Source organism: Diabrotica virgifera, chromosome 2 (assembly GCF_917563875.1).
Source record: "Diabrotica virgifera virgifera chromosome 2, PGI_DIABVI_V3a".
Lineage (NCBI taxonomy): Eukaryota > Metazoa > Arthropoda > Insecta > Coleoptera > Chrysomelidae > Diabrotica > Diabrotica virgifera.
In genome coordinates, this window is record NC_065444.1 from 7,451,727 (window position 1) to 7,478,453 (window position 26,727).

At 33.5% G+C, this 26,727-nt stretch overlaps 1 protein-coding gene across 1 annotated transcript in view; it reads left to right on the forward strand.

Annotated features, from left to right (window-relative positions):
- The window catches only part of LOC126879421 (F-box/LRR-repeat protein 2), a 69,669-nt gene extending 43,739 nt beyond the window's left edge, over positions 1–25,930 (forward strand). The window contains exons 5-8 of the mRNA XM_050642431.1: positions 686–877; positions 1,659–1,760; positions 4,105–4,317; positions 23,059–25,930. Of these exons, the coding sequence (XP_050498388.1) occupies positions 686–877; positions 1,659–1,760; positions 4,105–4,317; positions 23,059–23,166 (615 nt within the window). The 3' untranslated portion in view covers positions 23,167–25,930. The remainder of the gene's footprint in view (positions 1–685; positions 878–1,658; positions 1,761–4,104; positions 4,318–23,058) is intronic.
- Positions 25,931–26,727: the final 797 nt, after the last annotated feature.

The window sequence follows — 26,727 nt, forward strand, 5'->3', positions numbered from 1 at the left end:
TCATCTTGCTTTTAAAGGTAATTATGCAATTTTAAATGTTAAATTGTGAAAGTGAAATGGTGGCTGATACAACATTTTTAATACGCTTTTCGGACTCAGCACACTAAAATACATAAGATAGAGGTAATCTTATCAAAAAAGGTTTTTCATCGTTGGCCTGTGTAATTTGAGAGCATGAAATATTAATGTTATTGTTCTGTATTTACTGCAGTCTTTAGCGTTTGTATTTTTAGACATAGCGCAAAAGGTGGAGAGTACCCATTGGTTCGGTTTTCAATTTTTCACTCTCGCTGCTCAACTTAATATTAAAAACTATTCGCTAATCCAACCCTTATTAATAATTCTTGCTACTGACTCCACCCCACTCCTTTAGTACAGAAATTCTTAGACATTGCAACGGAAGATTCCCCCTCTTCACTGTTGGCTCCCAAAGGCAACAGACGTGCAAATATCGCTCTCGCCTTAAAAAAAGAGCATGTCATAGTATTTTTGCTTCTATTTGATTCTGAAAGCGCTAGTCGCGTACAGACTAAAAGGTTGAATTTTCACCACTGAGGTGATCCTCATTTCGTCTTCTTGATTCAGGCTAATTTTAGTTTGTATAATGTAATACAATCATTGCGCTAAAATAATTGTACGTCAGCTTCAACCAATAAAAATTAACACTTTTTCATGTCTTTTTTAGAATATTAGAGATGAAGCAGTACAGTCACTAGCCGATAAATGCCCTCGACTTCACTATCTGTGTTTGAGTGGATGTTCAGGATTAACGGACGCGTCCCTTGTAGCTTTAGCATCAAATTGCCATCTTTTATCCACATTAGAAGTTGCAGGGTGTACATTATTTACTGACGCTGCCTTTCAAGCTTTAGCACGAGTAAGTATAGAAATCTGACAAGCTATTTCACCTTTATACATTAAATCTTAACATTTTTAGTTGTTATTTATGCGTAGATGTGGTCTCAGTATGTGGCCTAGATATTCAAGTTGCCTTTTTTATTGTGCTGACGATGTCTTTGTCTTTTCCAATTATGTGGATTACCTTTATGTTGGTAACATGTTTGGTCCAGGATATACGAAGAATGCGTCGGTACACCCACATTTCGAATGCTTCTAGTTTCTTCGTGAGCGTCTCTGTCAGCGACAATGCCTCCACGCCATATAGTAAGATCGAGAAAATACAGCATTTAACTAGTCTTAGTTTTAGAGGCAGATACAAATCCTTCCTTGTGAGGAGCTTTTCATATTGATAAATACTGCTCCTTATATTCTGGTCTTAATATCTGTCTAGCCAGTACTTACTGTCTACTTGTTGTAATTCTGCTACATACGAGAAATTACTAGTAACCTCTAACTCCATGGTACATGAAGACATAAGACCCCTTGAGCGGAAAAGACTGAAGCCCAGAGATCCACCCCTAATGATAGTCCAACAACTTCCTAGAAGATGGAATAGCCGAAAAACCCATCTTCACAAATCCAGATTCTACCATGTAGTACACAAAACCCATTTGACTTTGAAGTATCATGAAAAACATAGGGTACGTCTCAGCTCCTAGTGGGCTGCATTAAAAGCAGTGTTTGATTTTATGTTTTATTTATTAATATTATTATTAATATAATAATACTGACATATTAAGAATATGTTATTCTTTTAGAATTGCAGATATTTAGAGAAGATGGACTTAGACGAATGTGTCCTTATAACAGACGCTACCCTTATTCATTTAGCCATGGGATGCCCTAGGATTGAATATTTGGTAAGCTTCAAATTTTTAAAAGAATTTTGCTGTGAAACGAACACAAGAGACGTATTATATTTCAGTTCGTTCAGAGAGCGCCATAAACACCGTAAATATATTCATTCTTATTAGAAATCATCAGAGTGTATACAGTCTGTACAATATAGATACCGTTGCACGTCATCCGCATCATAGCACGTGACGTCACATGATACCAACGCGAAATATATTTAAGTGGTAGGTCTGTTTCTTTTTAGAATCGTTTAGCTGGGTACACTGGAATTACAGCCACTAGATATATTTTATTATATACGCGTAGAAATAATAAAAGATTTCTATTAATGTAAATTTAAAGAAATATACCCTAACTTGTTTCATTTAATTAGTTTAAGTGGAATATAAAGCGTTTTTAGGTTTGTTCCAACTCGATACAAAACCGTTCTTGAACGGTTCGTGAACCGCGCAGTAACGAAAAATGTGTTACTGCGCATAATTATTCGTTATTGCGCATGCGCGTAACGATTCAAGAACGGTTTTGTATCGAGTTGGAACAAACCTTATAAAGCACATTACAGCGGATTACACTCCAATTGCGATCGAACAAAGGTGACATTTTGGCATAAATTGGTAATTTGACAGTTACGGTATTGACACTTTAAATTTGTTTTTATTCTTTATTATAAGTATTTATTTTATTTTATTTATTGTTTTTATTATTTACTTTAACGTAAGATTATAACTTAATTCTTGTTTTCTATTTCTTAAGTTCTTATTTATTTACATTGAATATTAATTTGATTTGTTGTATAATCTACTTCGTAATAATTATGTGAAGTATTTGATTTAAAATGAATTCAAGCATTTTTTGTAATTGGGCAACAATGTCAACTTAGATCTCTGACGTAGATAATGACGTGCAACGGTATCTACAGGGTGTTTCATTAATAATTATTGTCCATATAGTAACTGGAGAAACCTTAGCACAAAATACAAAGATTTAACCTAAAACACTTAAATAAAATGTGGTTCCTTACTGAGTTACAGGGTGTTTTATCTAAATATTTAAAAACTATTTTTGCTCAGCATTTTCAAACTATTCGACGTATCGTTTTCATACTTGGCAGAAAGTGCAACTACTAGACACCCTACTAAGTTATGATAAATAAACGTTTCTAGCTACTACCAGAGGCGTACGACAGGGGATAGTGAGTGGTTGACCCTTCTCAAATTCTACGCCATCGGAGGAATTACTATTTTAAAGCCATTTTTAGATTCTCCAATACTTTCTACGTAAATAATATACTCTTCATTGGTAACGATAAAGTCATTCGTTTTCGAGATATTTGAAGTTAAATATGAAACGGCACAGTTATTTTGATTAATTTATGATATATTATGATTCATATGATAAAAATTTAAAAATTAATTGTACCCAGTACTTTCAAACTATTTGGCGTATCCTTATCATACTTGGCAGAAAGTGTAGCTACTGTACACCCTACTAAATTAAGATAAATAAACGTTTCTAGTTACTACCAGAGGCGTACGACAGGGGACAGTGGCTGGTTGACCCTTCCCAAATTCTACGCCACTGACGAAATTGCTATTTTGTTGTATTTTTTTTATTTTGCAATACTTTGTATATAAATAATATACTTTTAATTCGTCACGATAAAATGATTAGTTTTCGAGATATTTGAAATTAAAAATGAAGCGACACAATACACTGATCAAAATAACCGTGTCGTTTCATTTTTAACTTCAAAGATCTCGAAAACTAATGGCTTTATCGTTGCGAATGAAGAGTATATTATTTTCATAGAAAGAATTGGAGAATCCAAAAATTTAACTAAAATAGCAATTTCGTCAGTGGCGTAGAATTTGGAAAGGGTCAACCATTCACTTCCCCTGTCGTACGCCTCTGGTAATAGCCAGAAACGTTTGTTTAACATAATTTAGTAGTTTGTACAATACCTATACTTCCTGCCAAGTAAGAAAAGGATACGTCGAATAGTTTTAAAATGCTGAGCAAAAATAGTTTTTTAAATTTTTAGATAAAACACCCTGTAAGTCAGTAAGGAACCACATTTTATTTAGGTGTTTTAGGTTAAATCTTTGTATTGTGTGCTAAGGTTTCTCCAGTTACTATATGGACAATTATTAATGAAACACCCTGTATATTGTACGGACTGTATATTATGTATATGGATATCTCTGAGAGAGCACACCACTAGTCGCTCTGAAGATTCCAAAAGAATGAAATGTGCATAACCGAATGGTGGTGGTCTCTGTATCGAAACTAAAATCCTAAACTATCTTTCTGTTGTAAAAAATTTGTTTAATACATAATATCCTTCTTTAGACCTTATCGCACTGCGAGCTAATAACAGACGAAGGTATACGTCATTTGTCGATGTCGCCGTGTGCAGCTGAGAATTTAACCGTTTTAGAATTAGACAATTGTCCCCTTGTCACAGACGCTTCTCTTGAACATTTAACTTCGTGTCACAATTTGCAACGAGTAGAACTTTACGACTGTCAGCTAATCACTAGAGTTGGAATTAGGAGACTTAGGGTAAGTATGATCATTTATTATTTGTTCAACATAATGCTGTAACTACATCACTAACAGATGACAAAAAACACTAAATACTTTTACACTATTTAATTCTACAAGGACAGAACAAGAACTTCGATATTCTAATTGCTTTATCCCGAGGCAATTGGCTGGGTAAATAAACTATTGGATTTTGTTTCTTCTCTTCGGATAAAGGCGGATCCACATCAATAAAAATTTATGTTGTACGTTGTATTTGACACAAATTTGCTCGTGTGCGTTGAAATTTTTGTTGATGTGGACTGTGCGTCGCATGGGTTAACGCAAAAATATTTTCGTGACGAACAACGAACGCTATCCGTCGTGCTGTCGGTTTTTCAGTCGACTTCAAAGGAATTTTTGCCGCACAGCAGTGTTAATGTGTGTAAACGAATGGAGGCGCAGATACAATAACGAGCTAGAGTCTCTATTCGGAAAAGAAAATCTAGTCAGATATATAAAGGCTAATAGACTCAGATGGGCAGGGCATGTGATACGCAGTAACGACAATCGCCTTATAAACAATGTATTCTGAGAAAGGCCAGATGGAAGAAGGTCTGTTGGGAGGCCTAGAAAAAGGTGGAAAGATGCAGTCAAAGAAGATCTAGAGAAAATGGGAGTGCGACAATGGGAATTAGTGGCACAGGACCGACAAACATGGAAGGCAATAGTAAACGCGGCAAAGACTCACGAAGAGTTGTAGCGCCATTGATGATGATGAGTGTTAATGTGGACTTAACCCATTAGTGCCTAGATTATTTTTTTCCAGTTTTTATTGTGATGCTAATATTTTTTTGGGAGCAGTTTGATTAAAAAACATAAAAATAAATGAATTTATGCATTCGGATTTATAGATCACTCAATATATGACGTTACATATATGTAACGCTAGGAGCTAATGGGTGCAAAAAATACAAAATAAACTGCAAACAGTTTTATTTATTTAAATACGGAAAATAGGGGGTAGAGAAAATAGGGGTAGAGGGGGCTCCTTAGCTGTGGTGAAAGCAACCTCTCTAAGAGAAGGAACTCTGAAATCAAACCCTGGTCCTCCAAGGTGGGGGTTAAGGCATCGGGCTAACTCCTCGGTACTTGTAAAAAAAATGACTGAAGTGGGGTAGAGAGGACTCCTTAGCTGTGGAGAAAGCAACCTCTCTAAGAGAAGGAACTCTGAAATCAAACCCTGGTCCTCCAAGTTGGGGGTTAAGGCATCGGGCTAACTCCTCGATACTTGTAAAAACAAGCAAATGTTAAACGACCCAATAATCAGACTCGGATGAATGGACGGATCACTCGGCAACGAAAAAAGCGACGAAAAAGGACTATGAATTTTGGAACATGGAACGTTCAAAGCCTCTCAAATAAAATGGATGAAGTTATATTAGAGCTAAAATACATGAAAATGGACATCGCAGTGGTGACAGAAACTAAGAGGAAAGGCCAAGGATCACAGAAATTGGGCTACTATGATCATTTTTATAGTGGAGTTCCAAAACACATAAGAGCTCAACAAGGAATATCGATCTTCATACGCAGAACATTAAGAAAGCACATAACATCGTGGGAAGGAATAAATGAAAGAATGATAAAGGTCAACATGAACATATATGGCTATAGAATAACTATTTTGGGAGTATATGGTGTAAACGAGGACGCACTGGTAGCTAACAAAGATGAGTTCTATGAACAGCTCAACGATGAAATCGTCAAAATAGGAAATGCCAGAGAAATTATATTATTAGGAGACCTAAATGGCAGAACAGGCAATAAAAAACAGGATGACGTAGTAGGCAGATACGGCGAGGAAGTACTCAACAATAATGGAACAAGAATAATTAACATCTGTAAACAGAACAATTTAAGAATTATGAACGGCTTCTTCCAGCATAGATGCATTCATAAATATACTCGGACCCAACCTACTATGAACCAGAAAAGTATAATTGATTATCTTTTGATAAAACAACGGAGTCGAATGAAAATTAACGATGTAAGGGTTTATAGAGGAGCAACATGCGGCAGTGACCATCATCTTCTAAAAGCGGAAGTACTGTTCTCCGGAATGAAATCTCAAAAAAATCTAAATCCACGAGAACAAGGAGGAAACAAATTGGCACCAAAAAAGAAATACAACCTAGAAAGCTTACAACAAACAAGCATAAGAACGTTATACGAAAAGCGACTGGACGAGAAACTGAAAGGACAATATACATTTATAAATACGGAACATCTTCATACACATATAACACAATGTATACACGAAGCTGCATATGAGGCATTGGGGGAGTACAAAGACAACATAAGAAATAAACCATACTGGTGGGACTTAGAAATAGCCACCGAAATAGACGATAAGAGAGAAAAGTACCGGAAATATATGAGTACACAGAAAGATTCCGATAAGGTTTTATACAAAGAAGCACAAGCAAGAGTGCGGAAAAAAATCACACAGAAGAAAAACGAAACGTGGACAAACAAATGCAATCAACTTAACGCCTATATAGGGGGGACAAGAAACACAGAGAGCTGGAAATTCCTTAAAACGTTGAGAACAGATACCAAAAGGGATATAATAACACCGATTACTCTGGAAAAGTGGGATGGCTATTTCAAGCAGTTACTAGTAGAAAATAGAGAAGATTTTATTAAAAACGAAGATCACGAAAGTTTCAATGTAATTGTCAGTGGCTCACCGATTCGGTTAAGACTGGAAGAAGTACGAAATGCATGCAAATCCCTAAAAAATAGAAAAGCGTCAGGGCCTGGCGACATAGCACCAGAACTGCTCAAATACGGTAGCAACACCCTGTATGAATACCTAAGAGATCTATTTAATAGATGTATGAATGGCGAAGTCATACCAAAAGAATGGCAATTGTCTGTAATTTCTACAATACACAAGAAAGGCAGTAAAAATATATGCGATAATTACCGGGGAATATCTGTCACAAGCACCATCAGCAGAGTTTACGGAAAAATTATCAAAAATAAAATAGAAGACGAATACAAGGACTTAGAGGCCGAAGAGCAAGCCGGTTTCCGCGCTGGCAGATCCACCACTGACCACCTATATTGTGTAACACAGTTAATAGACAAACAAATAGCCTACAATCAAGAACTGCATTTAGTGTACATAGACTTAAAAAAAGCGTACGATACTGTACCACAAAGTAAACTTTGGGAAGCCCTCGAAAAAACTAACATCAGTCTGAACCTCATTAAAGCTGTAAAAAATCTATACCAACATAATATAGCAAAAGTTAAGCTAGGCAAGGAAATCTCGTCAGGATTTGAAGTGAATAAGGGTCTTAAACAGGGCTGCTGTCTATCGCCGACACTATTTAAAATATATTTAGAGCAAGTTTTGAAATCCTGGAAAAGGAAATGTAAGAATATGGGTATACCGCTAAATGATGATAACATGCTATACACTCTATGTTTTGCGGATGATCAGATTCTTATGGCCCAGGATTATCACGATATTGAATATATGACCCGAAAAATCATAGAAGAGTACCGGAACTGGGGTTTAGAAGTGAATACCAAGAAAACGGAATATATGTGCGTTGGAGGTATACAACAGGATCTAGCGTTGGAAAATGAAATAACTATTAATCACTGTCAGGAATATAAATACTTGGGTCTTACAATTACACAAGATGGAACGTTGGACAAGAATATCCAAGAAAGGTGCACACAAGGAAGGAAAGCTATCGCATTATTGAACAAAATCCTATGGGACCAAAGTATCTCCAAAGAAAATAAACGTAACATCTATAACAGCATTGTTAAGAGCATTATAACATACAGAAGCGAAGTTTGGCCACTTAAAGAAAAATCCGAAAATATGCTCAGAACAACTGAAATGGACTTCTGGAGAAGATCTGCTGGTATATCAAGAATACAAAAAATCAGAAATACAAGAATATTGGAGATAATAGATGTAAAGCATACAATAATGGACGATATAAAAACAAAGCAACTAAGATGGTTTGGCCACGTACAACGTATGGAAGAAGACAGATTACCCAAGCAAGTGCTACGATGGGCACCAAAAGGACGGCGGAAGAGAGGAAGACCTAGGAAAAGCTGGATAGAAGGAATCCATAGGGAAATCGGAGAAAGAGGCTTGAACGAAGACATGTGCTACGATCGAGAGCAATGGCGATTGGGAATCGGAAGACGTCGTAGAACGTTATAAACCGATTATATATATATATATATATATATATATATATACACATTACTCTATTAATACCAAGCCCACTATATTAGTCAGACAACCGGAAGCCCACCCTTAATACGCCCGATAGAGGAGTGTATTTTATGTAGTTATATAGGAAATTCCAAAGTTAGTAAAGGCAACCTTTGAGGGGTAAGTTATTTTAATACACAAATAGTAGATATATGGTTTAGGTCTTTCGAAGCCCAAACATTTGAAGGCAATACGAAGCCAATTGTATAAAATGTTTATATGTACCAGACTATATGAAGCCCGACAGGGTTGTCAGATTTCTCAACTTTCACTATTTTATATTGCGTACTTCATCATAATTAAAAATGATCTTTTCGTACAAAAATCGGATTTGTTTAGGTTTAAACATTTTTGAAAATAAAATATATATTATTTAAAAGTAATTTATTGGAACTAAAAATAATCTATTACGAGTATGTGGTTCAGTAAAAATAAAAATAAGCAATCACTTCCTTTCACGGAATGTATTATACACATATGTTTTTATTCGGACCCAGTCCTTATTTTCGAACACGTGTGGATGTAGTTTCAGTAGTTCGTCACATTCATGTTTCCGAGGGGTAATTTTTTTTCAATATGTTTTTCAAAGTACTGAAGTAAAACTTGTTTTTCATTATCTGACCATTTGGCTCTGAATCTCTGGATGGAGTTCGTGGTTGATTCTAAAAACGTCAAAACGTTAAAAAAATACAAAAAAAAATCACGTATGAATATATTTTAACTAAATATTTTAATATCTAATATTATTATTTCATATTTTTTCCAGGGACGGATCCACAGGAATAATCCAAATTTTAAGCGCAGAAAAGTAAAGTGGTCGTTTAAAAAGTTATGACCTATATTCATTTAAAGTTTTATTTTAATATTAAAATTTCTAACCGCCAAAAATATTTTCTATGTTAACCTGGTAATAACGGTGCTAATTTTGAAAAAACAAAAGTAGGGAAAAATCTTAGGTATTCCCGTTTTTTCTTTCTTTTATCTTTTTACTTTTATATTTATTCATTGATAACGCAACTTTAAACAAAATATGGCGGAATATCAAAAAATTTTGTTTTGTGATGATCCTAGACACTTTTACTTATTCATACCTTTAGTTTTTTTTGTTGGTGGTTCTTCACTATTTTCTTCGTTAGATTCGTGAAACGGCCTAGTCGCCTTTTTAAAATAATTTCTTGATAATGTGTTTTCATTATGTTGATCACGTTCCGTTGACTGATGCACATATCTGTCAGAATCTCCAGTACCTAATTCGTCTTCAGGTTTTTTCCCCTTGTAACCCGCTTTAGCACCTTCTGCATAATCGGTTCTTCATCGCCTTCGTATTCAGAGCTATAGTATTCGTTATCATCTATATTGATTTCACTTCATTTTTTTCCTCGGTACCGATTTCCCTTGCCTTTTTCCATAAGTAAAAGAATCTTGGCTACTTTAGCAGTCTGGTAGATATCTTGCGGTAGTCTAAAAGTATTTTATTAATTTTAAAACGATTTAAATGTCTATGTAGATACATGGTTTAGGTATCCATCGAATTTACCTTATCGGAAACAGTGAGAGTCTAATAGAACAATAATTTATTTTAAATACGGATTTATGAAGCATACATTCTAACAACGATTTTCGAATATTAAAGGGGAAATAACGATTTTTCATATATCGCATTCAAATATATCGGAAAGGCTGAAAGAAAATATGCTGGTAAATTTTAAAAAGAAATGTTTATTCATTAAACAAATTTAGACTCAACACGCGTTTTGCTAAGTTCGGACAAGGAACAATTAAAACCCGGTTTTAACTATTTTTCAAAGAAAGCTTTTTGAAATATTTTGTGTACGAGATACCTTTAAAGTAAACTTTTCGAAACTTAACCATTGTTGCTAATTCTATTACATTATGTATGATATATCATATCAAGCATAAAAAGTTTGAAAAAATCCTAACCAAAATTAACAGTGCATGCATACTCTTAAAGTTGACATTACCTGTTAAACTCGGTATGTGTCTTCTTTGTATGTCCCATAAAAGTGGCGATTTGTTCCATTTCGTCATCATCGAGGGCTAATAATTGCAGAGTCGTGGCAATTTGTTTCCTAAATCTAGTTGATGTCAATAGTTCTGGATGTTTGGCTCCACAATTAATAGCTATCTTTCTAATTGTGTTTGCGCCAGACATCCAGCGATCTTCGGAATCAGGATTTGCAAAAAGATATGGATTGGTTTCTGGTACAACATTGGTTTCTTGTCTGACTTTTAGTAAAAGGCTAATGTATTTTTGCGTCTGGAATGAAAATAAAATTGGAACAGGTTTTGAGCCTTTACCTCCAGTTACAAAACGCCTATGATTTTTATATATAATCTTTTCAACTTCAGTGAGTGCCTCTGTAAAACTTTCTTGATTAAGTGTATCGTAGTTCCTCCCGTAGGTTTCTACTGTTAAATACTGCACGTCCCCTACTCTTTTACGGTTAAAAATCACCGTCTTAGCCAAAATACATTCTGTCAATTTTTTATAATTACTTCTAATATTGGTATTTTCCTGAAGTAGTTTAAACGATTCAGCTGATAGCGCATTTAAGTAGTCATTAAAAAGCTTTATACAGGGTGTTTCATTGGGAAACGGAAATACTTTAATGATGAATAGAGGTCACCAAGGCGGTTCTAGGTATACTAAATTTTTTACCCTACCGACTTTTATATCCGAGTTACAGGGTGTTTTATCGATTTTGCTCATTTCTTTCCTAAGCCATAATTTTAGAACCACCCTGTATATTTTTTAATATTTGGTACACATATCTCTAATATAAAACCCAAACGACCGACATACTAACCACAAGAAAAATCCAGGTCCGTATTAACAAAAAATTATAAAATTATTGTGACCTTAAAACAACACCCTGTATATTGAAATTTTAAAAATCTGTTTGAATATTTGAAAAGAGCACAAAAAACTAAGTCTAATAGTTCGCTTCGATGTTTCGGCCAGACAATTTTTTGGTTTTAATTTTGAAATTATATTGAATTTTTTTAAGAACTCCACATTAAGAAGCAGGTATTATTAACTTTTAATTATAAATTATTAAATTCATTGAATAAATACTCATTTTAAAATGAATCAATATTTATTTACCACATTGGAAAGACCCAATTATTAATCACAAGAAAAATCCAGGTCCGGATTAACAAAAAAACATAAAGTAATTTTGACCTTGAAACAACACCCTGTATATTGACATTTTCAAAAATTGTTTGCACATTTGAAAGGACCACAAAAATCCGAGTTTATAGATTCACTTTGATTTTTTGTGCAAATATTTATTAACTTTAATTTTGAAATTAAAAATATTAAAATTTTCAAGAACCCTGAAATTAATAAGCAGGTTTTTAAAGCACTTTTATTAATAAATCATTCAAGTTAATGAATAAATACTAATTTTAAAAATAATCAGTTATTATTTACAGCATTAGAAGGACTTACTTACTAATCACAGAAAAATCCAGGTCCGTATTAACAACAAAATACAAAGTAAATCTGACCTTGAAAAAACACCCTGTATATTGAAATTTTTAAAATACGTTTGCACACCTGAAGAGAGCACGAAAAACTAAGTTTAATGTCCCGCTTTAATTTTTTGTGCAGACAATTTAATGACATTACTTTTGAAATTATATCGAAATTTTTATTATGAGTTCCCAGAGTTCTTAAAAATTTCGACATAATTTCAAAATTAAATTCATTAAATTGTCTGGCCAAAAAATTGAAGCTAACGATTAAACGTAGTTTTTTGTGCTCTTTTCATACCTATGTGCAAACGGATTTTGAAAATTTCAATATACAGGGTGTTGTTTCAAGGTTACAATTACTTTATATTGTTTTGTTAATCCGGACCTGGATTTTTGTTGTGATTTGTAAGTGGGTCATTCGAATGTCGTAAATACTTATTGAATATTTTTAAAATGGGTATTTATTTAATAACTTTAATAATTTATTGTTAAAAGTGCTTTAAAAATCTGCTTTTTAATTTCAGTGTTCTTAAAATTATCAATATATTTAATTTCAAAATTAAAGTCATTAAATTTCCTTCACGAAAAATTAAAGCAAACCGATAAACTCAGATTTTTGTGGTCTTTTCAAATGTGCAAACAAATTTTGAAAATTTCAATATACAGGGTGTTGTTTCAAGATCACAATTACTTTACTTTTTTTTTTTGTTAATCCGGACCTGGATTTTCTTGTGATTAATAGGGTCGTTCCAATGTGGTAAATAAGTATTGATTAATTTTAAAATGAGTATTTATTCAATAGCTTTAATAATTCATAATTAAAAGTTAACAATAGCTTCTTTTTAATGTCAGAGTTCTTAAAAAATTCAATATAATTTTAAAATTAAAGTCATAAAATTGTCTGGCCGAAAAATGGAAGCGAACAATTAGACTTAGTTTTTTGTGCTCTTTTCAAATATGCAAACAGATTTTCAGAATTTCAATATACAGGGTGTTGTTTTAAGGTCACAATTACTTTATAATTTTTTGTTAATCCGGACCTGGATTTTTCTTGTGATTAGTTTGTCGGTCGTTTGGGTTTTGGATGATACACATGTGTACCAAATATCAAAAAAATATACAGGGTGGTTCCAAAGTTATTACTTAGGAAAGAAATTGGCAAAATCGATAAAACACCCTGTAACTCGGTTATAAAAGCCGGTAGGGCAAAAAATGTAGTATACCTAGAACCGCCTCGGTGACCTCTATTTACAATTAAAGTATTTCCGTTTCCCAATGAAACACCCTGTATCACTTGCTAGTGGCAATTGCAAAGGCTTTTCCCAGTGTTTCTTTTTAAGGGTTTTCAAAGCTAAACTAGACAGTTCGTTACACCAGTGACCCTCAATTAACTTTCTTAGATCTTTAATTTCGATTTTTTTAATTTTCTGATCGATCCATTCTATACCAGGAAGACGTTTTTTTTTCTAGAACTAGTTTGTATGCTACATCACAAACCGTTTTTAAGTTGGATCCCGTATGCAACGCTAGTGATGGTGATTTGAAGCTTTTACTCTCTACACTATAACCACTTATTTCTTTGGTAGCAAGTATTAGGTAATTAAATAGTTCTGGTTTCAAGGCATCAAATAAATTTTTAATATCATATAATTTTTTTAATGTAATAAGTAAACGGCCCAACTCTCTCATTTTATTCGAAATAACATTAATTATTTGTTTTCTTTTATGTTTTGAGAGAAGAGTTTCGCCGTACATACAGATTAGGGTATCATTCTTTACTGCTTCACTTTTGTCATCAGGACGCATGATACTGAATACTTCGTCTTTAATTCGAGCATTTTGTAAAAAAGTTGAGTTTTTCACATTAACCATCGCCATAAAAGTTTGTGAAGCAGATAAACAATTCTTTGGGTTTGACGATGACCTATTTTTACAGCTTTTAACGTGTTTGCTTAAAAACTCTTTAGTGTAATGTCCCAGACAATGACTACAAACAAAGTATTTTGGATCTAGTTTTTTTGAAGATTTAACAGGGCGTGTAATATTTTTTTCTGTTTGTAGAATAAAATATCCTTGTTTTCTTAAAGCAGCTACAAGTTCCATACGTTCCTTACTTTTGGGCTTTAGAGATTTGATTAACTGAACTTCCTTATTATCTGGATGGTGCCTGAAAAGGTGTCTGGTAAAATGAGTAATAACGTCTTTGAAGCAAATGGCACATATTGTTGGCCGCTCTCTTGCTGAAGGTTTTCTTTCGTAGTTAAAAAATATCTGTTTTACGGACGAATGTACTTTCACTCTGAACAATGAACCCAATATACAAAATTGTAGGATATGGGCTACTGAAAAACCGCAGCTTTTTCTAAAAACACGCACCCAGTACCCGAAGAAGACAAAGTCTGGTTGGGAATAATAGGTCATCACTTAATTGGGCCCTTTTTCTACGAGGAAAATCTAACTGCAGAATGTTTTATAATGTTATTAGATAAAGACATTTTGCCTGCTTTGGCAGAGGTTGTCCGAGAAGACCACGAGGTGTGGTTCCAAATGGACGGATGTCCTGCCCATAATAGCCAGACTGTAAAAGAATTTCTCAACAATTGTTTTAATGATTGTATTATTGGACCAAATTGCCAAATTAAGAGGCCCCCTAGGTCTGGAGATCTTGCCCCAAACGATTTTTTTTTTTGGGGCATTTGAAAACCAGGATTTATTCCGAAAAAAAGTTAAATTCACTAGAAGAACTTAAAAATAGTATATGCGAAGAATGTAGAAAAACTTCTCCTCGAATATTGGCTAACGTTCGTAGAGAATTTTACAATAGATTAGGGTATTGTTTAGTTCAAAATGGTGGAATATTCGAGCACTTGCTTTAATTAAATATTAAAACTGTGTTGTATGTTAAATTTTATGATTAGTGTATTAAGTATTAGTATTATTATAGTATTAAATCATTTAAAATAAATAAATCATTTTGCAGTTATTTTAGTGTGATAAATTGACGATAATCTTGTGCCAACAAATATGACAGATCTTTGAAATTAAAAAAAAAAAAGGTGTTGATTGTTCCTTAATAACTCAAATAGGTGATGGAAAGGGGAAGATATTTTCGACAATTTTCACTCCACGACGAAAATAATTCGTTTTTTGAGAATGCCATCTGATATAAAAAGTAATTTGCTACAAAAAAAGTCTTATGGACTTTTAGCTAAAACAATTAGGGAAGCAGGAATATGTATTTCTTTATTTTTGCATTGTAATTCCTATGGTGCGTAATGAGATGCAGCACCCGGTATATATTTTTGATATACTTCTATAAAACACACCATTACAATTTAGAACGCTGGCTCATTAAATCCGCACAAGGTGTCTCGAGTATTAAAAACAATCGCCAATACTTTGAAGCAATGTTGCCAATTCAACGGGACTCGTACTGTATGTGAATCAACTCGGGCTTCGAATACGCTGTAAATATATTAAATGTGTATATAAATATACACCTAATGTTCGAGACGCCCCCTACCCATCAAATCGATGAACTAAATGGCGTATGTTTGGAGATACTCCCTGGCAATTCGAAGCCCAAAAAAAAAATGTGTTATTGATAGCGTTGTGCAGCGTACAGTTTAGGCTCAAACATATACACGTTAATCTTTAGGAAGCCCGGAGTCGGGCCTCGTATTGTCGATGCGGGCTTCATATTAATAGGGCAATATGGAACTTTTGGCTTCGTATTATCGGTTAATGGGTATATATATATATATATATATATATATATATATATATATATATATATATATATATATATATTCATTCCCCAAAATTATTCATTTTATATATATATATATATATATATATATATATTGATGTGATCTTGATTATTGATATGAGATAATATTCTTATATGTTACTTAATTTAATCAATGTATTAATACTAATCCAATTAATTAACCAGATCAAATATCAATATGTTTTCAATCTCAGGGCGAATTATAAATTAATTACTTACTTCCGTGGCTTCTAAATATTTCTTAATGGTTCCTAATCGGGATAGAAAAGAAAAGAGTAAAAAAAATACACATATGGGTTACAATTATAATCAAAATATTTTTTATTTTATTTAAAAGGCAACCAATGCTTAATATTTGCTATTTCTTATTATTCTTAAACATAACATTTACAAATGGGAATCTTATTTCCTTTTGGTTTTCAATTGAAAGTTTTTATTAACATTTAACTATTAGGAGTTATTAGGAACAACTCTATTTAAGTTTGATGAAGCTTTTCTGATATTATTGATTATGTTATTCAATTTTTTATGTGGAATTTAATACGAAAAACCCATACATTCATGTCCAAACAAATGAGACTGACCTTTTCCTGGTGAACTGAAAATGTCCTCACACAAAACCCTTTCCTGCTATCCTTGGCTGTGATCAAACCTCGTCCTGGCTTCCAGTGATGTTCTCCTTTGAAAAACTAGCTCGAATAGCTCTCGTTCCTGCTTTTGTCGTGATGCTGTGTTCTACCTTTTTCGAAACTGCTATCAGCTACCGGGACACTCTGGGCTCAAGGAGGTTCTTTTACTCTCGACCTGGCCTACTTCTCGTTCCACGATAGATACTCCACACTCACGGAACTACACCGGCTTTCTCACTCCTCGAACACTACCGTCTACTACTCGACTTCACTTCTCGACAGCTCAAAACATTCTGCTCTCACTTTGTCATTCATTCACCTACTTTCTAAATATCCCTTCCAGATGCACAAATCAATCTTCCACCACCAACTCTCATTCGTAATATTCCTCAAAACCAATTTTTAATCTTTCTAAATATGCTTAATGGATTTCAAAAGAAAATATTTAATTCCCATTCTAAAATACTTTCTAACTATTTACAAATTTTAATGACCTATTCTCTCTTTCAAATGAGTCTTATTTAGCATAGGCTAATGATCGAAACCTTCCGCGAAAAACGATAATGAACTATCATCTATTTCAGTGAGTTTTATTTAGCATAGGCTAATGATCGACCTTCCGAGAAGAACGATAATGGTACGCGTCATTCACTTTGTTTATCTAAGCACATTGTTCCGAGTTTCGTACGCTTATTCTAATCACTTCTTAAAATTAAATATAACAATTTGTTGTATACAGAGTGTTCTAAATTTATATGCCCGTGGTTGAGAAAATTGAAAATATTTTATATTAAATTGAATTTTGTTTATAATTATCAAATTTTAATTTTTATATCAAATAGAAATATAACAATATATATATATATATATATATATATATATATATATATATATATATATATATATATATAAATACGGAAAATAAAGAAAAAGGAATTTAAACATTTTGGTTTGTGTGATAGGTAACAAAACAATCACTACAAAAACCTACGTTACATTTCCTACACATCGTGCATGTTGAACTTTTGCAAGATGTTCCAGCACAGCACCTTCTTTTGTCGTTTGGAATTTTATCCACTAGGTGTTCCATCCTATTATATCTAATTCCATCGACTGCTCTTTGCGCATTAGAAGATGGAGATGTAGTTCTGCCCGTGCCTTTGGGCGGTGACGAATATTTCTTCAAATAAACTGGCACGATAGCCTTTCGAAAGTCTATTTGGGACATCTGAGAGTTGTTTGATTTTCGATACAAACACCACGCGTTATTGACTGAAACATCAAGAAGCCATGTAAACAATGCCCAGTACCATTTCCTGTTGCTAATTTGAATCCTGTACTGTCCAACGTTCTGATCCATTCGATCAGTACCACCCATTTTTTTGCTATATTCTACAAGTACTGCTGGTCTACTAACTTGTATGTGTTTTTTTCCTTTTGCGAATAACGTCTAACATTTGTTATTGGATTGATACCATATCTATTGGAAGCAATGCAAACTACGGAATTATCGACCCAGTTGGCTACTAGCACAGCATCTGTCTTACTAATAGCACTTTCATAGTATACAACTTAGTAGGTACGTACTGCATTTTTAAATTTCCTTTGTTCTATAACACTCTGTATACTAATATTTCGAAAAATGTTACTAAAAATACCATACAATGAAAACAAAACACATAATACATCGGTACAAAATAACTGTAGAATATGCTTACATTACATCCTAGCGTTACAAATATGTAACAGTCAACTTCCTAACTTAGCAACTTCTTTATTTGAAAAAATATCAAAGCTTTTTTACACAAAAAATATGTATTTATATTTACTTTTACTATTTGTTTTCTAATATTAACTTTATTATACAAAATGAGATTTATATACTTACTCTTTATCGACGAAGTCCATTATTTGAAGCTTTATTTGTTTTGTTATACTTTATCGAGGCACAGATTCAAATCAAAGTTCTAATGAAATAGCAGACTTCAAACAATGTAAACACTATAACCTTCTGACAAGAACTGACCTGTTTTCAACTGAAAATTTGCGACGTATGCGACAGAGGATCTATTTAGATGGCACCACTTTGCCGTTACATAATTGTAACGCTAGGCACTAATGGGTTAATTATCCACTTGCCGCTAGGTGGATTCGGCGGTACAACACACAAAATAAATATTTACTTCGTAAAAATACTTGACCAGATTTAAATTTATGTCGCAAATATTTTTTCTGTATTTTAAAATTCAACACACACACACAAATTTTTATTGATGTGGATCTGCCTTAAGACGCAAATGAAACTTTTTAGCAAATTTTTATGATATACAAAGTGGAAAAAATGCTACAATGCTAAACAAAATTGATTCTCTTATTAAGACAAAACTTATGAAGATTGCAAAGAGGAGTGTGTGATATGGTTATATGTGTTATACAGTCTCCAACATGACGATGGGTAGACCAAATGAAGCGTCGTCGGGTGAGAAAATTCCTACATGAAGTCGTTCATCTGGCACAGATTGCAGCCAATAGAAACAACAAACTAACAATATTTAGAGAGTTGCCTTTAGAGCCCACTTCATGATTTCCTTTTAGGCATCTGCAAAGGATTAGTATTATTACACACAATTACAGAGACAGATACTATCGATCATGCTGACCTATGTTACACACTACTTGGAGGCTATTGATTTGAGGTATATATCATAAAGTAAAGGGTCCAGGTCACCGGGAAACACAACGATGAAAGAACGGATTAATTTGTCAGAAGAACATCGGCTACAAAGTAATTCTGTCCAGAACCGGTTGTGGTAGTTCCAAAAAGGGTTCTGTCTGCGACCGGAAAAAGCGTGAATCCGAAGGCAACATACCCTTCACTGGAAAAATATACCTGGTCAAGCACAAAGCGAAATGTTTATTGAACAGAGCGAAAACGTTTTGTTTATATGTTTGTAGCCCTTTAGGGCTTTTTAAACTAATATACCTTTCACGAAGAGGAAATTTTTTTATTAAATTTCACTTGTAATTAATGGTATACAGCCAACTGCAGGAAGTTCTTCTTTGTGGATGTTTATTGAACAGGCATATGCTAATCTCTGTCTCCTGTCGTTTCCCCATTACTGAGGATCGTGATTTCTTCCAATATTCCTAACAATGTTTCTCCATTGGTCTCTATCTTCAGCTTCTCTAAGAGCTTCGCAGAATGAGTTTCCAGCTGAATGCTTTATTTGGTCAGACCATCTAGTTGAGCATCGTCCTCTTGATCTTCTCCCCGGAACGTTTTCAGAAACAATTAATCTCTCCAAACTGTCGTCACCTCTGCGAACCACGTGACCAAAGAATTGCAGAATTCGTTGCAGACATATTGTGGACAGCCTTTTTTTAATGTTGAGTTGGATTAGATATGCTAATAGGGCTTGCGAAAACAATCGGGACCAGCTCAGGGTCATAATAGGCTTCTTTACTGGGTGTGCGTCAGTCATAGGATACCTGCGTATAATGAGACTATTTCCCCATGGGTCTGAGGAAACTGAAAGCTGCAGATTCTGTAGCAGATGACATAAAACAGTCAACTAAATTTTGCATGGCTGCAAGGCCAGATCGTAGGGGCAAACACTTTTCGGAGACGATAGAGTGACTTCAGCGACATATGGTGCCCATCCTCTAGATCTGTACAAGCTGGTATACAGTGCTACAGAATCCTCGAATGAGTATCCTGGTCCCTTTTTCCTTGCACTTTGTTCTGCATAAGTTGAAGGATACAGTCATTTTCGTTTCGGATTATCTCACCGAAGTATGTATGTCAAATTTCTTTGTTTTGCCGTTAAAAATAGTTATATGTATTTGTTGTTGACCTATTCTTTGCAAATTCTTATATAGCTTCATTGACAACATAATGTGTCCACGCTATTCGTAATATTTCACATAGCACATCGTAACATAGCACATTTCGGAAGTTGTTAATTCTGTCTGGTGTCCTCCGACAAGGTCAAGTATCTTTACTTAAATGAATTCAAGTAACCTTTCCAGAAATCTGACGATGAACAGCAAAGTTTAGTGTTCGAAACCGGTCGTCCAAGTTACAATAACGTCGTCCTAATCTGTAAACTGCGTTACTCCATAATTCTCTGAAAATGAGTTATTACTGCCATCTGTTTGAAAAAGTCCCTACTTATTGTTTAAAAAGGATGCATGTGCATATTTTTATCAGATGAGTAAATAGTGACATCTTCGTATACACCGTATCTTCCTTGCCGCCAAATTTAGTACGAAAAATATGTAACTCCCTAGTTTGTCATACCACACGACTGACCTATCACTGTTAAGAAAGTGATATTTTCAAGAAAAAGTTGTTGGTAATATTAAATACTCATTAAACAATATACAAATGTTGGTGATATGTGTATCTATAAAATATTCCGTTTTAGCATCCTATCTTTTAAAATGGGAGATACGTAGTATTCGCATTAGTTAAATTTAGAGAAATAGTTTTTTTGTGTCCTGTAAAATTTGAATAAATGGAGTTACGCAGTTTACAGATGAGGTCGACGATAAACTGTGAGTAGGCCTTATATTTATTTCTTTAACCTTGTTGGGGTAAAATTATTTCGTGGATAATATATGGAAGCTTTAATATCTTCCTCATATCTCTTTGCTGCTGTTTTCTTATCTAAAGTTATAAATATGGAAGTAAGCCAGTCATGTCCATTCTGGTGTGTAGTGTGTTTATGTGTTTGGTGTAATATTATTTTCAACGAAAACTTTTCCTTTATAAATTCGCAAAAGTGTGTGTGTTATTGCGTTGCCGCTCCTGAAATATCTAGAGGCCACCTAGCGATGGATTCCTATGTAGTTTTGTCTTCTGAATACAAATCTGAAAACGGCATTTCGCTATCTCTAACCATCTTCGAGATATCCGACCTCAAAGTCGTCATTGTGACGTCACAAGCCTCCTTTAAGTTGTCATTTTCTTCCGACATAGAAACGTCAACTCTACTTTGTTTTCGTTTGACGCAACTAAACGTCAACATAAAATTGAAATGTCAGATAAACTAATTTTATTTCATGCCCCGCTAACTCTAATAAAAAACATGTAATCGTATTTATTTTCCTTCCGTTTAGTCAGAGGCGCTGATGTCGGCATTGTGATTGGTGGAACATGACTTTTGACAAATCCTGCGCTATCTGTGAATCTGTGATCTGTGTTCGTGTGCGTTCGTTCGTTGTCGTTCACTTATTTTATATGGTCGGTTATGTGATGTGTTTGGTGTTTGTGTTTAGTTTGTGTCACCATGAAAAGCTGATATTCAGTCGTGTTTGTTGATATTTTTGTTATTTCATAATCGAGTACCTTTTTAAAGGTAAGTTTTTCTGATTGTAGGTACTGTTTATCCAACAGTTTTAAAATACACATTTTATTTCGCGTTTTGTTGTTGGGTCTAATGGCCAATCAGCTGTTGTGTGCAGCCGATAAATTCAACAAGTAAACATATATTTAATCGAAATTAAATACTCATATTTCTATGTAAAATGTCACATTATTGTATAAATAAATAATTAAGAAACAAAAGTTGTTTGTGTTTTACCTTTATTGTCCACTTGAATAAAATAATATTAAATATTGGAAGTACCGTATGGAGACTATGGTGTACCTAGCGTGGAGGCTAGATAACGCTACCCTTCCTATCCAATCAACAGCAAGAACGTTTAAAATTTCACACCTATCATGTCGAAGCTACAGACCACTTATGTGGAGGCCAGATTTGTAGTATCCTTCCAATTTTCCAGGTGCTGAAATACGTGACATATTTTTTGAAGGGTAAGATCGCATTCTACCAAATCACACAACACTTTTTTCTATGTTTTATTTATTTATGATAATGTAATGTTAAATTACACTTCATTATTTTCAAGGAAAACTGTTTATTTTGTATTTATTTATTTTTATTAGATATCAAATCTATATTGTACGAGGTATGTCAAAAAATATGAAGTTCGATCAAGATTAAAGTGTCTTTATTTTTCACAATATTGAAAAGTGTTATTATAAAAAGTTGTTTGGAGTTAACAACTATGTTCTAATATGCAATTATTTGTACATCCTTCTAAAGATAAAAAAAATATTTGAAAATTTTTCTCAAATTACGAATACCAATATCATTTTCATTCATAACTCTTTTATTATTAATTTTACGAAGAAAAGTTATTCTTCATAAAAAGATCTGCATGGTCTAAAATCTAAGATGAAATCATCATATATCAAATTTTATCAATTTTATTCGAGGTATGTCAAAAAATATTAATTTCGCTCGTGAGTAGAGTGCCTTTATAGTTCACAATATTTAAATTAGGATATAATTGCATATTAAAACATAGCATTTAATACTAAACAACTTTTTATAATAGAAATTTTCCATATTATGAATTTAAATACGTAAATAAACAGTTTTCGTTATGATAATGCTCGATTTTCAACTTGTTAAATATAGATACTTATTTATAGCTTTATATGTGTATAATAAAATATTTTATGTTTTTTGTTTCAGAATCACTTACCCAATATAAAAGTGCATGCCTACTTCGCACCGGTGACTCCCCCGCCAATGGCAGGCGGCAACCGACAGAGATATTGTAGGTGTTGTGTCATACTGTGAGGTAACTGCCCCTTTGGATCCCAAGGAAATGATTCGCCACCTTCTTAACGCTATATGTCTATCGAAATTCGTATAGTGTTGTTGGAGATAAAAGGTTAATGTAAGGCATTTTTCTTGCATATTTGTTGGTGGTCGCAATGTTGACCACTTAAGAAATTTATCATTGAGGCGGAGGCCTATTTAGGTCGAACAATAAGTTATTTCATAATGAGAATCTAGAATGAGATCTTCCTGCCAAGGAAGATTTTTTGATGGTGCTTGTATTATGTGGGCGTATGATGTTAAAGATACACAATATTGAAAGAAGATAAAAGAATCGGGGAAGAAAACTGTCCGTTCTAATTCTTCTCTGCACAGAAGATTAGTGTCTTCTTTCAAGTCTTTCTGCTCCGTTAGAGTATTCTTTTGAGGTTTTCAACCAGTATGTGGTCGCTGGAAGCCAGCGAATCTGAAGAATTCGTTGGACACGGAAGTAATTTGGGATACAATAATTGATACTTATGTTAGAAATCTGACATTGTCTTGGTAAAATATGAGTTTTTCTTCCTCTATGGTCGCTTTTTCACAATTTCTTTCTTCAAACGCACAAATAATGCTCTATAATATTCCCTATTAATTGTTCTTTCTTTCTCAAGGTAGTTGATCAATAAAATTGAAACAAAAACGCGATAGACTACCCCAGCTGATTGAAATACCATTCGAAAATAATACTTCAATCATCCAAGATAGCCATTGTTCACCCTAGCTCGGCTCAGTCTCTCAAGGTGTGTGTTCGTATTGTCCTAATCTTAAATATGAACTATAAAAATTCAGAATGGAAGCAAACAAAACAATATTTTAACCAATCATGTTTATTGTTCAAAAAGATATAATAAAAATGTGACTTATTAAACGCCTTAACAAATATATTCAAATTCTTACCAAAAACTAACAATTTATAGATTATACTTATGGCTTGTCGGTTCGATGGTAACTTCTTGATGTCGAATGGTTCTGCTTTAGACTTCTTGTAGACCTGGGCAGATGTTCGGCCTCAGATCCCTGCAGCTGAAGATGTTCGTCGTTGCAGTCTAGATGACATGGTCTTCATTCTTGTCAGCATTCGTTCTATCACCGGTGAGGATGGCTTGAAGCTCCCGAAGGGAAAAAAGGTTGATTTTATTCCCAAAAACTAGAAGATATAATGCGTATAAGTGACAGTCAAAAAGCTAATAACCAAAATGTACCTTTGCCAAATAGTATTCAAAAACTAGTAGATGGCAAGGGTAAATTAAATGGAATTAAGATGAGGGGAATAGTTAAATAATTTGATTACTAAAAGCATATCAATAAAGAGAATGTAAAATATGAAACATGCGCTTTTCGACATGGAGGTTAGGTATAAAAAAAAATCATTATAAAAAATTAATACAGGCTTAGAAAATTTTGTACAGTGATGTTACAAACTACTCACCCCAAGAGAATATCAAAGTCTGGAAATAAATAGCTGGTATCAGCCTGTAATTGACTTTTATAGCGAAATTAATTTTCCACCACTCTGTGTTGTTGAGAGACGAAGTGTCACTGTCATATCAGCGAAACACACAACACAGAACATGAAATTTGAAATAACGAAAGTATTAAGTAATGAACACAGATCACAATTTTAGATGAGATTCTAAAATGTAAAGAGAGTTGCCTATAGAACGGGCGCCAAACAGGTTGTTAACGGAAAAACAAGTTAAAACCAATACACAAGATAACTATTAATGAAATATTAAATAAAATAAAGTAAAATAATTATTAAAAAATAAAATAGCAAAGATGTGACGTTTGTAACGTTACAAAATACAAAATACCTGTTACAAAATACTTTGCGTGTTCCTTAAAACTGAAGACAAAAGCTTGCTAACTGACGTTACATCTTTGGTTGCATCGGATTGATGTATTGGAACTGTTGCCAGCTGTCTGACTGCCAATCTGACTTCAGAATAGATTAATAGATTTTTGCTTCATTTTCACATCTACACGAATCAACCATTTACTGCTCTGAAACATTTGCAAATACTGCTTTAAGTAGTAACAAGTGACCCCTACTTTAACTAAAGGTTTCTTATTGAGAGATATTCATACCAAAAGGTAAAGATACTGCCTGTCGGTATCTTTAACTCCTCTGCTATCTCGTGCAGTTTCAATTTACGACCAACCAAAAGGATTTTGTAGACTTCGTTTATGGTTTTCGGAAAACTACAGAATTTGGGCATTTCACATGATTTGCTTCTGTACAACTGCATTTAAAATCGGCATACCAAGTCCTTGCTATTGTTTCGATTGAGAAATGTCACTTATCATCCGATTGCCGTGCGTTTTCCCGTAAAAGAGCACTGTTTTATCTATACAGAAACTTCAGATTTTTACAGTGTATTGAAAACTGCACAACTAAATTCATTTAAATCATTAACGAGTAAACTAACGGTTATATGGAGCAAACATTTTGACAGATGACATTTGAAGGTTAATATGTTACAAATTATGGATTTGTCATTGGTGGCGCCATCTACATGCCCTGTAGTCCTGAAACTTGGGTGACATGCAATTACATAATTTGCTAGAGGTTGTCATTAATTTTCTTTAAATATTTTGTATCTTTGACATCTTGTAGAGGCTCTAAATTTTTATAGCTCTTTTTCAATTCGTCAATGTAGAGTGTATCGATTGTAATTTATTTTTTTATTTCATTAACATGGCAAATTAGATAACCATTAAACGTGATTTACTAAAAACACACATTCAAATCTTTATTTTTTAGAGCTGTGATTATTTATAAATTCAAAAAATGAAATTAAGATACAATCTTTCATTGTCAGTTAGTTTTCTTATGTCAAAGCACTTGTCAAAAATGTCAAAGTACAAAGTCAAATCATTCGCGCGTATTGAAAAATAAAATAAAAAGCTATTAAACGCGTCCAAAATGCCTAGAATGCATTTGAATGACGCACAAAATACAAGACCAATTGCCAAACTCGAAGAAGGTTGGTTACTAAGGCAAGTTGCTGAAGATCTGAACGGGAACCATATGTACATATGGAAAGTCAAATACAGATGGCCCATTTTCACTCTACAGCACGATTGGTTAATTCAAGAGGACAGAAGATCTTCACAGAGCAACAAGATGAAATGATAGATTGTCTGAGCACTTAGAAGATTTATTAAAGCAAGTGAATTGATAAATTGCGCGGCTAAAAGGAAATCTTTTTTGACTGAAGATCACAAGAGGAGATGAGTTGCATATTGTAATTAATGGTCAACTTTTGGTCCAACTTTGCATTATGCGATGAAAAAGTGTTTTAATCATATAGCAATCGTCTAATAAGAGTTTATTTATAGAGATTAAAGATAGGTTTCAGGTTCAAATCTTAATGAGGGGTCTTTATGAAGGAATAATTTATTTTTTGGATTTATAATTATACCTACAGCTACATTTGAAAATATTCCTAACAATTAATTAATGAGTGAACATAAAACATTTGTATTATTTATTTTTATTAACATTAGATTTATTGATTAAAAAGATGTTTATCA